Below are 19,134 nucleotides of genomic sequence, written 5' to 3'. Positions count from 1 at the left end.
ACACAGACAAATCCCTTACCTTCTTGGAGCTTACATCTAGTGGAAGGAAATTCACAGTAAAAAAATTAACAAATAAATATTTCAGTTATGATAAGAACTTTGATAAAAATACGGCAGAGTAGGTGGCAGATGATGAAGTAAAGCATGTAATACAAGAACAGTCTGGAATGGTCATAAAACACGTTTCTGATGACTGAGCAGAGTTCTGGGGAAGTCAGGGATCATGCCAGACAGGTATCGGGGGCCAGAGCCTTTCAGGCAGGTGGTTAAAGGAGGAATGAATGAGTTTGGCCTTTTCCAGGAACTACAGAGGAGGCCAGAGTGGCTGTCTTGAGCTGGGAGAGTTTGGACAGAGATAGGGTAAGACAGCAAGCTGGGGGCGAGGTCATTTAGGATTTCATGGATGATGGTAAAGACTTCAATTGTTGTTTTAAAGGAAGATAGGAAATTACTGGCAGGAGTGACCTAATCTGATTTAAGTTTTCACTGCGCCTACTCTGGCTATTGTATGGAGAATAGACTATACAACAAGAATAAAAGAGGAGGCTATTGCAGTAGTATTGCAGTAGTACTTGAAAGAATATGTGGATATACCGAGTGTGGTATATACAGAAATGGAGTGTTACTCAGCCATTAAAAAGGAGCAAAGTACTTATACATGCTACAACCAGCAGGAAGCTCAAAAATATGCTAAGTGAAAGAAGCCAGACACCCCACTCATCGAGGAGGACTCTGATTCTCCCTCTGCCCCTCCCCACTACTTGTGTGTTCTCTCTCTCTCTCAAATAAATACAATATTTTAGAATTTTGATTTCCTGTAGTGAGTTTTTAAGAGAGGAGTGGGTTGACTTATACTTTCTGGCCTTCCCCTGTACAATTAGGTGTTTGCTTTATGTGTTCCTTTTATCTAACGGATTCTCAGTCTTGACCACCCACCGTACTAGTTCGCCCTCCTGAGGTGATCATCCTCCATCTTCTCTCTGGTTGACGGAGCAAACCGTGCCTCACCCTCTGACTAGCTCAGGAAGCTTTAGTGAGGATCGCCCATAGAATAAGCTCCCAGCTTCACACCCGCAGCCGTGGTCTATCCTAACTCTGGACTGTTCTTGTTATTCCCCTCCCCACTGCCTGTTGGGCAAAAATAGTTTACTTCTTGTCAACCAGGTAAAAAAGAAAGACAGAATTGCAAGCTGCAAAATAAAACGTGTGCGTTTATTTGTGTTCTTTGGAATTGCAGTCTGGGAGACACAGAGTTGACCGAAATTGAAAGCATGCTCTGGAGGACAAGGGGGCTACGGTTTTTAAGGAGGAAAGAGGGAATGTACGTAACTTGTTTTGAAGGAGATGTGATTGGTGCTGGTAAAGCTACGTTACCCTAATATGTAGGTGATTAGTTGCTAGGACTACTGCTAGGTGAAAAGTCCATTTATGTCCGTTCTAAATGTGGGAGATGCCTTGACTTATAGTGGAGTTCAGCAGCAGTTATGAGAACTGGGGGCAGGAGATGCATAAACCTCACTTCCTCAGTGTCCTCCTGGCTCCATTTTAAATAACTTTCTTCACAGTGCTTACTCTAGTTTATTCTCTCTGTTATCCTCATTCATCCAAACCTTTAGTCACTGGTTTCTGTTGTTCCTCCTCCTTTTCACATTGAGCTTCTGCCTTCTTTTTTAAAGGCGTGCTTTACACCCTACATCTTCAGTGAATCTTTCTTGAAGAGCATAGCCAGAAATAATCTCTCCAGCATTAATGAATATGCCATTTATTTGATGCATTGTACATACAAATACTTTAATCCCTATTCTGTGCAGCGCACAGGCTGTTCGTGGCAGGATATCCTTTGATGCTCTGCCCTCCTCTGCTTCTCTGCCATGATGACTGGAAAACAGATGCAGTAACTAGGAAAGTTTAGAAGCACAGATAGAAGTCATTTAGTCTAAATTAAAACATCACAAGAGTAGGCTGAAAAGTTAACATTAACTCTTTGAATTAATAAAGGGAAAATAAATGCTGGGTTTTTTTCCTCTTCTATCTTTATTCAGCACCTCCTGTTCCTTCTGAAGACATAGATAAACACCGTAGGAGATTTAACATGCGAATGCTTGTCCCCGGAAGACCTGTAAAAGATGCTACCCCACCACCAGTTCCTGCAGAGAGACCATCTTACAAAGAGAAATTTATTCCTCCTGAACTTAGTATGTGGGATTATTTTGTTGCAAAGGTAAGGGGTGTGAGGAGGACAAGCTTTGTATGTGTTTATTATATTAATTCTTATGTAAACACCACATAGGAATGACAAGGCAGCTTGTGGTTTGAATAACTGCTTTTTATTTCTATTTTTTCAAAGATTTTTTTTTTTAAATTTGAGAGAGAGCAGAACCAGCAAGAGAGCATGAGTGGGGGGAGAGGGGCAGAGGGAGAGGGAGTAGCAGACTTGCCACTGAGTGCAGAGCCTAAAACTCGATCACAGGATCCCAGGATCATGACCTGAGCCAAAGGCAGATGCTTAACCGACTGAGCCAGCCAGGCGCCCTGAACAACTATAGTTTGGATATTTAATTTCTCAAGTCCAGAAACTGAATAGTCATTCAGAGATGATCAAATACTTGATGATGATCAAATACTTGATATGGATGAAACAAAAGAAAATTACATGGGATTTAGGTCTAAAACAGAAGTCAGATTTATTAACATGTAAGCAGTGTCATGGTTTTCTAGTGACTGGAGTACTTGTATCTGCCATCTAGGTTCCCTTCATCTCATTATCAGTAGTTCTTTTAGTCACCGTGAAATTAGAGTAAGAGGAGGTGGGTGGATTTTTTTTAAATTTTTAAAGATTTTATTCATCAGGCAGAGAGAGCAAGCACAAGTGGGGGGAGGGGCAGAGGGAGAAGCAATCTTCCCACTGAGCAAGGAGCCCCATATGGGACTCGATCCCAGGACCCTGGGATCATGACCTGAGCCGAAGGCAGATAGATGCTTAACCAACTGAGCCACCCAGGTGCCCCCCCCCCCAGGGAGATTTTATTACAATTAACTTAAAACCTAAAAATTGACTTGTAAAGAATTATAGTTTTTTTTTTTTTTAAGAATTATAGTTTTACATGTCTCAGTCTCCATATATAGCTTTTAGAATTTAGAATTAGATTTCCTTCACTATAGCTCTCTGACAGTTTTCATTAAGTTTCTCCTTTGGTATTTATGTTTCTTTAGACTTTTCTAACTAGTTATGTTGATACTTAAGAAAATCACTTGATTTTTAATATTTCTGTGACATGCGTCTTATTTTTTATTGAAGTGTAGTTGACATAGGATGTTATACTAGTTTCAGGGGTGTAACACAGTGATTCAGCACTTGAACACACTGTGTTGTCCTCACCACAGTAAGTGTAGTCATCAGCTGTCACCATACACATTTTTACAGTATTATTGACTATATTCCCTTATGCTGCACTTTTCATCCCTGTGAATTATTTATTTTATAACTGGAAGTTTGTACCTCTTTACCCCCTCACCTATTTTGCCCATCTCCCACCCCTCTGGCAACCACCAGTTTTTTTCTCTGTATGATTCTGTTTCTGTTTTTCTTTTGTTTTTTATTTTTTTTTAAAGATTTTATTTTATTTATTTATTTTAGAGAGAGAAAGAAAGCACACATGAGCAGAGGGAGAAGCAGACTCCCTTCTGAGTGGGGCTCAAGCAGAGAACCTGGAGATCATGACCTGAGCCCAAGTCAGACACTTAACACTCTGAGCCACCAAGCACCCCAGTTTGTTTTTTAGATTCTATATATAAGTGAATCATGTGGTATTTGTTTTCTCTGATTCATTTCACTTAGCATAATGTCCTACAGGTATCCATGTTGTCACAACTGGCAAGATCTCATTCTTTTTCATGTCTGAGTAATATTTCTCTGTGTGTGTGCATATCTTCTTTATATATTCATCTATCAGTGACTTTGAGGTTGCTTGCATAACCTGGCTATTATGATTAATGCTATAGAAATATTTCTTTTTTTTTTTAAAGATTTTATTTATTTATTTGACAGAGAGATCACAAGTAGAGAGGCAGGTGGAGAGAGAGGAAGAAGCAGGCCCCCTGCTGAGCAGAGAGCCTGATGCGGGGCTTGATCCCAGGACCCTGAGACCATGACCCGAGCTGAAGGCAGAGGCTTTAACCCACTGAGCCACCCAGATGCCCCTGTAGAAGTATTTCGGTTGTAGCTAGCTGTCAGTTATTTTATGGAATCTGAGAGTTTTGCCTAGTTTTCGTGACCTCTCTAGGTCTAGTATCACTTGTGAAAGGAAATATTTGCTTAGAGAGCACTTAAAATATTCAATATTAAGTTAGGACAAAAACAACCCAACTATATATTTAAAAATAACTTTACCTTTTCTTGCAGCCGTTTCTCCCTTTGTCTGATAGCGGTGTTATATATGATTCTGATGAAAGCATTCATAGTGATGAAGAAGAAGATGATGCTTTTTTCTCAGATACACAAATACAAGAGCACCAAGATCCAAATTCTTATAGGTAAAAAAGGGTTCATTCTTTTTTTTAAATAAAAAAATCCTGATGTTAGTAATTTTAAGTAATATTATCATGAATTTATATAAGAACTGACTAATATTTTCAGGTTAGCAATTCTGTACCTTTGAGGTAAATTTCTCGACAATAGAGTATTTCTTTAACATCTAGTTTTAAAAAGACTAGCTTCCATATAGAGTGGAAACAAACATGTTTAGTGAGAAAAATACATAATTTGTTTATGTGCTATTAGAACTTAATATATATTCATTGATATGCTCTTAGATTCCATGTGACTGTGTGGTAAATCTTTTTCCATTAGGTAATTTTCAGATATTGTAAGTGTGATACATTGTTACATATTTTCTATTTTCAGAGACTACAAAGGTTCAAGTTGTCAGAAAAAAAACAGCTTTTTTTTTTCTGGGTTAGAGATTGGGTTAAACAATTGACAGGAATCATTACTGTGCTTCTCGATGTTATTTTCAGTGAAGGAGACTTTGTTTGTTCATTTTCCTTGAACAGCTGGGCTCTTCTGCATTTGACAATGGTTAAGCTAGTGCTTCACAATGTCAAGACTTTCTTTCCCATTGCTGGGTTGGAATTCTCTGGTAAGTAATTAATGTTCTTAAATATAATAAAGTAGCATCAAGTTTCTCTTCATGAAAATCTATATAAAAGAGCATTAGGTACTAAAAATTAAAGATTTTATGAGGTCTTGTGTTTCTTAGACCCCAGTCTATGATTTTAATTCATAGCAAGAACCACTGTTTACCCATAGGATTGAAAGAAAAAGCAAGAAATCAGACTAGAGAAGCTACACATTTTCTCAGTTCATTTTAGAGAGTGGGCCTTCTGTTTTGTTAAAAGTTCTAACAGTCCAAATGGTATAAGATTAACATTTTCAGGTTTATTTGTGTTTTCAGAGGTGTTGGCTCTAAAAATTCAGATTTTTAAATTATGTGGATGACGGTCGCCATTTTTTTAAAATCAAAATAAGATGACATTTTCTATCGTCTTTTAGAGTTGCCTGTGACATCACCATTAGGTATTGCTGTGATTAAAAACTTGGAGAACTGGGAACAGATCTTGCAAGAGAAAATGGATCAGTTTGAAGGTCCACCCCCTAACTATATCAACACATACCCAACTGACCTTTCAGTGGGAGCCGGACCAGCTGTTCTTCGAAATAAAGCAATGCTAGAGCCGGAAAATACTCCATTCAAGTAAGGGTACTGTCGTAATACTCATGAGAATGTAGCCTGGTTTAACTTGCCCAGAAGATAGTTTGGCAAAATGTATCCATCTTATGTTTATATAAAAACGTTCATAACTCTGAAACTGCAGTTCTCTTTCTAGCAGTATATGATAAGGAAAACATTAGAAATCTGGATAGAAATATTTTTCACAGCATTACCTGTGATTCAATAGACTTACTGCTTTTATAATCAGAAAAAAAACATCTATTATATTTTTGCCATTATTTTAAGAACTTTTATGGAAATATTTTGGAATAATAATCCCCATATACAAACAAGGTGCTACTGACATTTTAGCAGTAATTTAACAGTAAATACATTAAGGTTTTTTACTGATGTTTTGAAATTCTACCTGCCCTCCTGCCTGTCCTTTGGAGAAGCAGCATGCTTTTTGTGAGGCACCTGTCCCATAATTAAGAGTATTGCTGATAAGCTTGAAAGAGCAAGGCTTTTTTTTTTTTTTTAAGATATTATTTATTTGTCTGACAGAGATACAGTGAGAGAGGGAACACAAGCAGGGGGAGTGGGAGAGGGAGAAGCAGGCTCCCCACTGAGCAGGGAGGCTGATGCGGGGCTCGATCCCAGGACCCTGGGATCATGACCAGAGCGAAAGGCAGAGGCTTAACCACTGAGCCATCCAGGCACCCCGAGCAAGGCTTTTTAGTTGGGCTATTAAAAATGAAATCTCTGACTTTATATTTATTGGTGATTTATGTAACCAACAGAACCAACCCACAGTATAATTTAAAAAGAGAATAATAAGAACTTCTTTTGACTCTCAGCTCAACCTGTTCATTCAGAGAAACTGTAATTAGAGAATTAATTGCTAGATGAAGGAATGATTTTTAAAAGAACTAAAAATTGGGGCACCTGGGTGGTTCAGTGGGTTAAATCCTCTGCCTTCGGCTCAGGTCATGATCCCAGAGTCCTGGGGTGGAGCCCCACATTGGGCTCTCTGCTCAGCAGGGAACCTGCTTCCTCCTCTCTCTCTCTGCCTGCTTCTCTGCCTACTTGTGATCTCCACCTGTCAAGTAAATAAATAAAATCTTAAAAATAAAATAAAATTTAAAAAAAAAGAACTAAAAATTAAGAGAAATAAATTATGAAATTTTGTTGAGCTTAGGGATAGAACTTATTTGCAATAGATAGTGGAGTGTTTTTTTAAGTTTCTGTAAATATGAAGCATATTTTCTACAGAGTAAAAGAAGATATGTTAATTTTTTCTAATAGATCCCGGGATTCTTCTGCACTCCCAGTCAAACGACTCTGGCATTTCCTTGTTAAACAAGAAGTCCTTCAAGAGACATTTATTAGATATATTTTCACGAAGAAAAGAAAACAGAGTGAGGTATTTTGAAAAAAAAATTTCTGTTGTAGTTTTTGTTTAGTTTTAACATTTCTAATGAAGTCAGTGCTTGATTTACTTTTTGGTTGGAACATATTATCTTTCATACCTTATGGGTAATAGTTTACCAAACTACAGTGTATTTCTTTTATAAGATAAAATCTTATAATTTTCATAGAACAGTGAAGCAACATGGGTCCCTTGGTAAATCATGTATAACCAAGTGAAAATTGGTCCCTCCTGTGCACTACTTACTGTTGGGTGTTTACAAATAATAAATATTGTGATGGATGATTTGAGTAATTTAATATATAAATGACCATACTCTATATTATAATTTTTGAATATCATTTAATTGGAAAGCTAACATAGCCCTTTAAAAGCATCTAACATTTTTAGCACTTAGAAATGAACAGGATAAACTTTAGAAGCAAGAAATTCAGAATAATTTTGTGAAAGAGAATAAACTACAGAAATACAGAGATGAAGAAAATTTGCTTTTACAAAGGGAGGCAGAGGTCCTGCATTGCACAGCGATTTTTAGGCTAAATATAAATTAACAATGTAATGCAATGCAGAGTTCAAGAAGAATCAGGAATTTGAGAGCCTGGAACTTGAGAACCTAAAGTTATCTCTTCCTTATAAAATGAGGGGTGCACAGATTTGTTTTATGAGCATATCAGTCCATTTGGCTACTCAGTGAGGTGAAAGTCAGTGCTCAGAGTAAAGTATCAAATGAGATTAAAGATTTGGCAAATAAAATCTCTGAGAAAGGAGTAATGAATTATGTTTCACTTAGGAAAGCAAAAACTTACATGGTTCATTTTCCCAAGGTAAAATGTATAACTGCGTCTCTGTTTTCCCCCGTACTTGGATTAGCAGAACCTACCCGACTCACTGTTTTCATGAGTTGCCCATATCTAGATGGTAATTGTGGTCGGCCCTTGTGAATAGTCATTTATTTTCTGTATGGATTTAAAATTATGTACTTAAATGAAGAAGTAGGGGAAATGAGCTGTGGGGATTCTTTGGAGTCTTAGAAGATTTTTTTTATAAGATCCAGATGATATTGAAATCATTGGTGTTTATTAGGGTTTGTTAAGAAATCACAAAACCAAATTCTTCTCTTTCATTCAGTCTACTGTTTACAGTATTTCCTATAGTGATGCTGAGTCCAAATTCCATAGAATAAAATCTAGAAATCTAAAAAATGGATTTAACATACAAGATACTTGCTCAGTTAGGACTCTCTTATTTATTCCCAGAAAAGCCAGTTCACTGAAGGATCAATTTTTTTTGAGTGTTCAGTTCTTCAAATTATTAAATATAATGATTCACTGAAAATATAGTTTAATTATTCATATGGTTTGTAGTGGTGGTTTGGTTGTATTGTCAGAGCCTCGGAGTGCTATGGGAAGCCAGGGGTCTAGGTTGCTGGGACCCTCAGTTTTGTCCTTCAAGATCTGTTCTCTCAGGTTTCTCTTTTTCACCTAAGCCTCTCCCTCTTTCTGCCCCTTTGTCTTTGTGTTTTTGGGATCAGCAGCCCATGCTGTGTGTTTTCAAATTTTTTACCAGCAGAGGGAGGATCTCCATGAAGAGGTGGATGGGACAAAGATAAATTGAACATTTCTTAAAATGCTGTGTAAGCATTTGTTGGCTCCACAGATGGGAAGTACATGGTGGAGAGTTGGAATGGGAGGAAGAATTTTTATCGTGTACCCTTTTGTACCTTTTGAATTTCAAATTACTGAATGGAATTACTATCTTGTCCAGTGCTATCCAATAGAACTTTCTGTGATAATGGAAATTTTTATTTGTTTTATATAATAGCAGCCACATATGGTTATGGGGCACTTCAAATGCACCTAGTGTGACTGAATTTTCTTTAATTTAAATGGTCATATATGGTTAATGGCCGTTGTACTGATGTTTCAGCACACATCTGCTGAAAATTTTTCATTAAAGGAAAAAATGTTAAAGCTGTTAAGACAAAATAAAAACTGGTCACTAAGTTCAGAAATATGGAACAATTATCAAAACTATCCATTCAGTAAGAGTGGTTCATCTTTTTAAATCGTTAAATAGGACTTTGGTACTTGTGAATTTGATAAATTCCATGAATTGACAAACTAATCTTAAAAATTCTAAATTCACTCAGTTTTTCTTTCTTGATTTTGTGCTTTTAAAAGGAAAGTTTACACGTTCATTTTTTTACCATCTTTAAGTTATGGATTGACCATTTCAATGTGAAATTTTTCATTCTCTTTATGATTTCATTTCATGCATGTGTTTTGTGTTTGTGACGGTGTGGTGTTAATTAGTCTGTAGAAGAACATGTGGAACAGGTCAAACAAAACTGCGTAGTGGAAGATTCCCGCAGCAAGGTAGTATCCCATGCTCTTGGACCTCGCTCGTTCTCAGTTCAAGGAGCTAACCTTCATCTCTGATACTAACCATGTTGGCTAATCAGAATACTCAATGCTCACATACACCTCAGTGGCCTCGGGTAGGAAATTCTCCACCGTCCCCAACTTGCTCTTCCTAAGCATTGATGCTTCTCTTTCCTTCTTCCCGTTGTATCGTCACGTCTTCCCCCTTTCCCTCTGTTCTTAGACATGGTGGTTTTATCTTTCCTCCTTGAAAGGAGGATCTTCTGAGTCTGCATCTTCTTTCCTGCCCCTCACCTTTGACCCTAAGCCAGCGCACCTTCTCATCCATCTCCTTTGTCCCTTTCTAACTGTTCTTTCCAACTTTCCTTATTCCTGTCTTAGCACCCCATTTTAAAATGTTTATTTCTTACATGACTCCTTTATCTTACTGTCTTTTTCCTCCACTCTGTGCCTGCTGATGCATATACATTCTTACCGCAGTGTCCGCACACTTTTGAAGAGATGCAAGTGGCATACTTCTCTTACAAATACTAATGAAAACTATGCTACCCATCTTTCGTGATGGCCGTTAATCAGTATCATCCTCTTATCACATCTTTTAATCGGGGCGATTACAGGGCATCAGAGAATTTAAGCTAATTGCAAAGCTAAGTCTCAACATACTAAAATTACTGGTACCTTTTTTCTTGCTGCTGCTGCTGCTGTTACATTTTCTTCTTGTCCTTTTAAATTTTGTGGAATGTGTGTGTGTCTCACACATTGCTACACAACAGCTGAAACTGCTGATAAACATTTTGTAGGTTGAAGCTGATTTGGGCTATCCAGGTGGGAAGGCGAAAATCATTCATAAGGAATCGGATATGATCATGGCATTTTCCATTAATAAGGTAAAAGTTTTAGTCATTATAAAGATTGTACTTTTTTTTTTTTTTTTTTTTAGTGAACTTGCTTAAGTTACTGACTCTGCTTTACAGGCAAACTGTAATGAAATTGTCTTGGCTTCAACACATGATGTACAAGAACTCGATGTTACCTCTCTGTTGGCCTGTCAGTCATATATATGGATTGGAGAAGAATATGACCGAGAATCCAAAAGGTTAGTCTGTCTTGTGCAGTCAATTTAAAAAAAGGTTTTAAGAACCCATTAAATGGTTATGCACATGATTTGAATTATCTTGAAAAGTATATATGTCTCTCCCTTTATTTGGGTAGAGACATAGTTGGTTTAGCTGCCAATAAAATTCTTACATCAATGAACAAATTACCCATACTTCTTCTATTAGACATGGAACTCTTCATAGTGTTGGAGTCAGAATATTACCCCCTTCCAAAGCCTAATGCCATAATTGCAACTTTGACATTTAACCCCTAAGAAATGTCAGGAACTACATAGTATTCAGTAAATTCGGCTGATTTGGATAATTCAAGCAAAAAGTAGAATATACCAATATATTAATTAGACTGATTAGTGTTTCTTCTTATCACCTGACAAGCATATTTTTACAGATAACAATATAGACAACTTTAGGGCACCTGGGTGGCTCAGTGGGTTAAGCCTCTGCCTTTGGCTCAGGTCATGATCTCAGGGTCCTGGGATCAAGCCCTGCATCGGGGCTTCCCTCCCCCTCTCTGCCTGTCTCTCTGCCTGCTTGTGATCTCTCTCTCTGTCAAATAAATAAATAAAAATCTTAAAAAAAATAGACAACTTTACTTTTCAATGACACTATAGATACTGCACCATCAGTGTTGTGCAACACTGTCCTATTTTGGGGTTTCTTCTCCATGTTTCCCTCCCTCTTGCTTTTCTCCAGACTCCTGGACATTTTATGTGATTGGGAAATGGTGCATCACAGCCTCTTTCCTTGTTCTGTTGGGTTTTCTGTTTTGTTACCATATAATATTACTACAGAGTTAAGGTCAGCTTATAATATTACTACAGAGTTGATGTAACCATGTAATATGATACAGTCCATCATAAAAATTACTTTAACATTTTTATGTGATGATTACTAATACTTCACTTGAAGAAATCTTTAAACTGAGATTTCTTTAAAATGTAGGAATCTGATACATGGGATAACTGTATTAGAAAGACCTTATCTTTTTCTATACATGATAAAAAGAATATTTGTGTTTAAATCTTTCAAAACATACATTTGTTCCAACTTGTGCAGCAGTAAAATTGCCCCCAGACAACATTAAATTTATAAATTTTGTCTAGAGGGAAAAAGCTGACCAGTACTAAAGTAGCCTAGGGTTAGGAATTACACCTACATTTTTCTTATGGATATTTATTCACTCTTTTAAGTGAAGACCTGTGGGTACATAACACAAATTCCAGTTACAGAGCTGCTTAAGAGAAAATGGGACTTGCACAGTAACGCACGAATGTCTTTCACAGTTCAGATGATATCGATTATCGTGGTTCCACAACAACGCTTTATCAACCCAGTGCAACGTCCTACTCAGCAAGTCAGGCGCACCCACCGTCATCTCTGCCCTGGCTGGGCAGTGGGCAGACCAGCACTGGAGCCGGTGTAGTAAGTTATTCACTATTACGGATAGTTACTGGATATGGGCTCACCCAAAAGTAAGTTGAAATCACTTTGACCTAAGAACAATCCTAAAGATCAGGGGCAGTGACTAGTTAGCACCCTGTAATAATAATAGCTAAGATAGCGTGACTCCCTTTGTTGTAGCAACCTTATGTGGTGGGTGCTTTTGTCATCTCCCATTATCCTTTTATAGATGAGCAAACAGCATCAAGGGGTAAAGCAGAGACAAAGAGGAGTTGTGTCTACTACAGGTGTTTGAAGAAATGTGTCTATCACATTGTTGTAGTCACTGTAGTTAAAGGGTCCCGTTCTCATGTTCTGCCCCGAAGAATCTGCAGATATTCCTCATTGTCCTCAGGGAGGGCACTCGGAGAAAAGTTCCTTCATCACTCAGCGAAGCTGCTTGGTATCTGCCTGGTTCGCATGGGCCAGGGCTATGCCAGGGAGTGACTGCTTCCACGGCCTGTTCAGACAAGTGTCCTGTGTGAAGTGGTCCAGGGTGTAGGTTAGTAATCCAGCTGTAAGAGAGTAAAGGTTATGAGAATTAGAGTTGGGCTGAAGTATCTTCTCCCGTGTCTCTTCTCTGATGCACACAATGAATTTGTCTTTTATCTTCTTTTAAAGCTGATGAAAAGGAATCTACATAATGTTAAGAGAATGACCTCCCACCCAGTCCATCAGTACTGTAAGTGTTTTACTTGTGACCCAGAGCATTGTAAATGGCCTCTGTCACTTGGAAATTCGTTGATAGAATGGGAAATATTGGAACTCTGTAGCTTTTTCATTTCTTTTTTTCTGCTTTTCCTTCTGTGTTTCAGATCTCACAGGAGCTCAGGATGGCAGTGTGCGAATGTTTGAGTGGACACGACCTCAGCAACTTGTCTGTTTCCGCCAGGCGGGCAATGCAAGAGTTACCAGATTATATTTTAATTCACAAGGCAACAAGGTTGGCTCTTGGGGCTCACTGCTAAATTCATCTGAAAAAGATACTTAGGAGTAGATGGTTAGTGACCTGGATTTAAGCTGGGCAGGCAGTTTATTGGTGTCTGCTTGGACACCCCTCTCGGCTCCCAGTAAGGCACAGGTCTTCAGAATTGTGTATGGATCAGTCATCCATTTAGAGATACCGAACACCGTGACGATAAAGAGCGCTTTCTGTTGAGTGTGTGTGCTGGTGGTACATATAAGCACAGTCAAGCACCTGAGAGAAACCTTCCAGTTTCTTACTAAATTATCTTAGAGACGTTTGGAGGAAAATGAAATAGATATGGAAAAGCATTTAAAAGGCTGTAAACTATTTATAGTGCCTGACTTGCGTAGAAACTACAGTAATAGAAATAGGTGTAGGCAGAATGTTAAGTGAGGTTCGAGTGACTTCATCAATGACTTCGCCTTCAGTTTGCTCACTAAGGTGCTGTGTTTAACATTTATGCCATTCTTACAGTGTGGTGTTGCGGACGGAGAGGGTTTTCTGAGTATCTGGCAAGTAAACCAGACGGCATCAAATCCTAAGCCTTACATGGTGAGTACATTCAGCATTCCCAGAGCATGTATAGAGGTTGCTTTGTTGGTGAAGGGTCTCTTTCAGACACTAAATCTCATTGGACATTCCCTCATTGGGTCTGTTGAGAAGGGGGCGTCTCTGCCCAGCAGCACAGCTCAGCACCCGTTATTGCCCTTGTTTAAACCGAAAAGATTACTTTTCAGAACTTGAAGGATGACCATTGTATTTGAAAATGTTCAAGGGCTTTCCCTGTATGTGGTCCTACTTTGAAAACTCTAACTTCTTGATAGGTTTTTAATGTAATACCTAAAATGAATCAACATGAAATGCTAACAGGTTCTGTGTATTCTAATTTGCTCCAGCATTTTTCTTACTAAATTAACCAATCCCAATAGGTCACTTCATTCATTAATTCAAACTCTATTAAAACATCTGTTGATGCAGACAAAACATATCTTCACTCGGTGGGGGCTCAGGTAGGGCTGGGAGATTGTGCTGTCTTGTGCAGAACTTTAGGCTTCATGTCTGTCGATTTTAGTTTTCTAGACTATATATATCTTTTTAATTATGTATATAAGATATTTCTCTTAAATTAGTGCCCTGTAGGCTATCATAACGTCTTTACAAAAACAGAAGGGATTTTGAATCCGCTTCACTCCTACCTGGACACCCTCCTGGGTCTTTGCCTCCAAATTTCCACTCATTCACCTGATCCAACAAGCAGAGTCCTGCCTGGCTCCGTAAATCATTTCCTGTGGCTGTGGAACATCCTTAGGAGTGGTTTGGGGCAGCCCTAACTCTGTAGATAATTTGCAGGACCACTTTGACCTCTTTATTATTGCTAAAGGTCTTCATGTGCAAAGAAAGAGATGGTAAAGGAAAGGTCATTGTTTGCATTTAGGTTACAAAGTTCATTGGATTTGAGCTCTTCACACTATAGTCCAAGACCACAAGATGGGCATGTAGGAATCTCCTTCCTTGGGTTATTATTGTTTATTATGATTTATATTAAGTAAAGTTTATTAAATGTATTTGAAATCATTAACACTGAGTTTGGGCCCTTAATGTAATTAAATGCTTAGTTCATCCTATCCTTTGTTAGATAATCTAAAAATAAAAAAACTTTTAATTCCATGTTTTTACTACTCCAGTTTTAAAATATAAATATTTAGCTAATATTGGGTATTAGCTAAATAATATGCAAATAATAGCTAATTTTCTTATCACACTCTCTATTCTGGATGTTTAACAACAGTTCTTAGTTCACGCATCTACTGCTAGCAGAACTGTGTGTGTGCACGGTTCCAGCTTGTCTGGGCTTCTAGGTAATATCACTTGCCCTTGTTTCTTGTAGAGTTGGCAGTGCCACAGTAAAGCCACAAGTGACTTCGCATTTATTACCTCTTCAAGTCTAGTTGCCACATCTGGACAGTCCAATGACAATAGGTAGGTTGACAGAAGCATAATAAATAAGCACATTTTTAGCAGAAAGGTCTTCTTGCTGCAAAGTACTGAGTTTTTCTACCTCGTAAATACAAAACTTTCTGTGACATAATCCTTATCTCAGTAGTTTTCCTTATCAAGAAGAGAAAAACAAGTACTTATAATTTAGGCTTTCAATAAACAGATGTATTTATGGTAAAGCTTCCCCCCCCCCCCCGTTGTCAGGTCAGGATATTGAGACTCTGTAGCCATCATGCTCAGTACTGTCTTGGGTCTGACACTGCTTTCACTGGCAACACATGCCATGAATAACACCTGTCATTTCCTGGCAGTGATTACCCCTGGGGGTCAGAAGCATTAGAGCGTTAGAGTGGTAATGGAAAAGATGAGGGTTTGGGGGATGAGATGGCAGAGACATGTGGGGCCACGTGAGACAGAAATGTGCAGTTCGAAAAGGATAAAATGTTAGAAGCGAGGTATCCCCAGCTTCTGCCCTCACCCTAGCTGAGAATCATTGCTTTCCAAATATGAGTGAACAAAAAAGATAGTAAGATGCAATGAGTAAAAATATTTGACTTGAAGCCAGTAACAAAAAGCACATCGTAAACCATTGTTGTGTTTTCTTTGTAAGAAATGTATGCCTGTGGGACACATTGATATCCCCTGGAAACAGCCTCATTCATGGTAAGTGAGTTAAGGTCTATGATTTTTAACACACTATGAAGGAATGCTTTCCCGGTTTTATTCTAACCAGTGAGTGTTTACTCATGGGTTATAAATGAATATCTGGCTATTTTGCTGAGGTAACTATCCAGCTAGCATAGAATAGTCTTTATATTCTATTTGGAAAATATGGTATGGAGACTGGCGCTACTAACAAGGCTTTTTAGCAATTAGTTGCAAAGTGTTTGCGCTCAGTAGAAAGGAGGTATTTTAAAGAATTACACCTAACTATAAAATAAAAGCTAGGGGCGCCTGGGTGGCTCAGTGGGTTAAGCCGCTGCCTTCGGCTCAGGTCATGATCTCGGGGTCCTGGGATCGAGTCCCGCATCGGGCTCTCTGCTCAGCGGGGAGCCTGCTTCCCTCTCTCTCTCTCTCTGCCTGCCTCTCTGTCTACTGTGATCTCTCTCTGTCAAATAAATTAAAAAAAAAATAAAAGCTAACCTTACAAGAACAAGAAATGTAAACAATGCCATTTAAATACATCCTTTAAGGGGCGCCTGGGTGGCTCAGTGGGTTAAGCCGCTGCCTTCGGCTCAGGTCATGATCTCGGAGTCCTGGGATCGAGCCCCGCATCGGGCTCTCTGCTCTCTCGGGGAGCCTGCTTCCTCCTCTCTCTGCCTGCTTGTGATCTCTCTGTCAAATTAAAAAAAAAAAAAATCTTTAAATACATCCTTTAAGACGGTGTTCTCAGCTGGTGTCCCAAAGATCCCTTTTTCACACGGTGATCTTGAGAGAAGGCTCCACACTCCAGTACATTTCAGCTAAACATAGCTAGGTGAATTCTTTTATAGAAAGATTTTTCAGTCTTTTGAAATAAGTATAGTTATTTCTCTGCAAATGGTTTTTCTTTGAATAATTAACAGTTCTTCAAGGTGTACCACATACTGGGTTTAAGGCTTTAATTGCATTGAAATGCAGAGAATCCTAGGAAGGCTAACTCCTTACCTTGTAGCTGGTCATTTTCACATAACTGTGGTTGAATTTGTGACTTACCTGACAGGAACTTCTGATGAGGCTGCATGGACAGGAACTGGGAGAGGGTAGAAACCTGTCCTGGTGGGCATTAAAGTGGGGCTGAGTGGATCATTGAGAGGTTTGGTCTCCTCTGTGCTTTTCGCTTCTACAGGCTTCTTGCAAGGCAGCGTAACTTTTAAACTTCCTGCATGTGTTTTCATATTGAGATTATGGATAAGAACCTTTTTTTCTGTCATTGGATCTTTTTTAATACTTGGGTCATGATTATAGAAATTGAAATGAAAAATTTGACAGTAATTTCTGTGTTATTTAAATGTGCATTTAAACATTACCAGAATTGTCTGGATAGCCGTTGTCTGGGAAAGACATCTGGTGTTTTCCTTCTTCAGGTTTCACATGCCACGATCATGGCGCCACAGTCCTTCAGTACGCGCCCAAGCAGCAGCTCCTAATCTCTGGAGGCAGGAAAGGCTGCATCTGCATTTTTGACATCAGGCAGAGACAGCTGATTCACACATTCCAGGCACATGACTCTGCTATTAAGGCCCTGGCTCTGGACCCCTGTGAGGAATATTTTACTACAGGGTCAGCAGAAGGTAACATCAAGGTGAGTCAGTACAGGAAGTTGGAAGGTGCTGGATATTACCTGTGTGTGTTGTCAAGACTGGGGAACAGAAACCCCACTGCACTCTTTGATCTTTGGTCTCTTTCTTTCTCTTTTCTAGCGACTTATCCTTTGTGTTTTTACTCCCTTTTCCACCAGGTTTGGAGACTGACAGGCCATGGCCTGATTCATTCATTCAGAAATGAGCACGCTAAGCAGTCCATATTCAGAAACCTTGGGGCTGGTGTCATGCAGATTGACATCATCCCGGGCAACCGGATCTTCTCCTGCGGGGCCGATGGCACGCTAAAAACCAGGGTGTTGCCCAATGCTTTTAACATCCCCAACAGAATTCTTGACATTCTCTAGACTTAAAGGTTTGGGCTTTATTTTTATGAACATTTTAATGAAAATACACTGTCGTAATGAATAGGCATTTCTGCTTCTTAAGCAGCTGTTCACACACTGAAAACAATGCAGAGAATCCCTGTTGTAGAATCTGAGACTGACCCCAGCTGAGAGTTGCCCATACCGGTTGGTAGACTGACTGCATGTACCTTATTCTCACGCTGACATACTCTAAAACAAAACAAAACCCTAGTGTTGTATGAAGGGTAGCTATTCTTTACAGCATTTAGTAAACCTGATTCAGAAAGCATTTGAGGTTAGAAAGTATGTTAGTAAGTTATAATAATGGGAAGGACGTTTATACCAAATTAAGGAGGAAAATGTTGCTGATTCAGGTTTTTCTTCCTAGTCTTACCACTGATGGAAGCATGCCCACAGGCTCCTGTGTTCAGGGAAGGATAGTCACAGGGTGTGAGAAGGTCTAGATCACCAGAAGCCCTTTCGGAGCTGTGGTGCGGCGTGCAGGGACCATTTCTCTGCTGGGAGAGGTCATTTCCATTCTTTCCTGCTGATTATTTTTCCTGTTAGTGTTTTTACTGAGCTAGTACTGTAACTTGCAAATGAGTGCAAATTTAAATGCAATGTTTTTCCTTACGATTTGCACACATTTTTTTGACTGCTAGTTTTTCTATTTAAATATCTGCCTTCATGTTAGGAATGTAATATGTGAACATGACATATTTGTAGTTGACTGAACATACCAGTTTAGTACTTTTTCTTTCAGGGTTAAACACCCCCCACATTTAAGGCTATGTTGAAACTACACCAATAGAGCATTTCATATCATAATTTAAATGAATGTTAGGCTTTTTGTGGCCAGTTAATAGTTGATGAGATCGGTGATGTTATTTATTACCACAGCCTATTGTATAAACTATGCAGAGTTAAAATATTATTTGCTTATAAATTATTAGCCATTGTTGTCATATTTTGATGTACCTCTTTGGTTATGACCAAAAAATGTTCTTGAGATATTGAAACCAATGTCTTTGTGTTTAAATGTTTACCAGCAAATTATCTCATCATGTTAATGAGAATGTTTAATGCCTGTGTGGTAAATAGTAAAAATATAATGGCATAAAAGCACCTTTCTCTGGAGGCGATGTGATGTTCGGGCTGTGAAATACATATGTAAAAGAAAAATAAATGTTATTTGTTAGAGTTTTACCTTAGTTTGGTCTGGCCTTCTTTAACAGTATTTTTAACCACTTACTTTAAATGTGAGTAAATGTTTGACCGTTAAAAGAATTTTTAAGGCTACTGGGCTGTTCATTTATTCACAGATACTTACTGAGTACTTTTCTGTAGCAGAAACCATTCTAGAAAATGGGACACAGTGGTGAGCCTGACAGAAGGCACTCAGCATTGGGATTTAGTTGGGTAAGAGCCTAACGTGACCAT

General features: G+C 38.6%; 1 protein-coding gene across 5 annotated transcripts in view; it reads left to right on the top strand.

Annotated features, from left to right (window-relative positions):
• Positions 1 to 18,895, top strand: part of DMXL2 (Dmx like 2) — a 160,246-nt gene extending 141,351 nt beyond the window's left edge. For 3 of the 5 annotated variants that reach the window (XM_047737485.1, XM_047737484.1, XM_047737488.1), the window contains 16 exons: positions 2,043 to 2,221; positions 4,403 to 4,533; positions 5,053 to 5,138; positions 5,552 to 5,753; positions 7,017 to 7,134; positions 9,453 to 9,515; positions 10,322 to 10,408; positions 10,496 to 10,617; positions 11,923 to 12,061; positions 12,701 to 12,761; positions 12,895 to 13,022; positions 13,521 to 13,598; positions 14,935 to 15,026; positions 15,655 to 15,707; positions 17,111 to 17,328; positions 17,485 to 18,895. In XM_047737485.1, coding sequence (XP_047593441.1) covers positions 2,043 to 2,221; positions 4,403 to 4,533; positions 5,053 to 5,138; positions 5,552 to 5,753; positions 7,017 to 7,134; positions 9,453 to 9,515; positions 10,322 to 10,408; positions 10,496 to 10,617; positions 11,923 to 12,061; positions 12,701 to 12,761; positions 12,895 to 13,022; positions 13,521 to 13,598; positions 14,935 to 15,026; positions 15,655 to 15,707; positions 17,111 to 17,328; positions 17,485 to 17,694 — 1,967 coding nt within the window. In that variant the 3' untranslated portion in view covers positions 17,695 to 18,895. The remainder of the gene's footprint in view (positions 1 to 2,042; positions 2,222 to 4,402; positions 4,534 to 5,052; positions 5,139 to 5,551; positions 5,754 to 7,016; positions 7,135 to 9,452; positions 9,516 to 10,321; positions 10,409 to 10,495; positions 10,618 to 11,922; positions 12,062 to 12,700; positions 12,762 to 12,894; positions 13,023 to 13,520; positions 13,599 to 14,934; positions 15,027 to 15,654; positions 15,708 to 17,110; positions 17,329 to 17,484) is intronic. The other 2 variants (XM_047737487.1, XM_047737486.1) reach the window with 1 other exon arrangement.
• Positions 18,896 to 19,134: the final 239 nt, after the last annotated feature.

The sequence above is a fragment of the Lutra lutra genome, chromosome 7 (assembly GCF_902655055.1).
Source record: "Lutra lutra chromosome 7, mLutLut1.2, whole genome shotgun sequence".
Lineage (NCBI taxonomy): Eukaryota > Metazoa > Chordata > Mammalia > Carnivora > Mustelidae > Lutra > Lutra lutra.
This window is presented reverse-complemented; position numbering and strand designations above follow the sequence as displayed.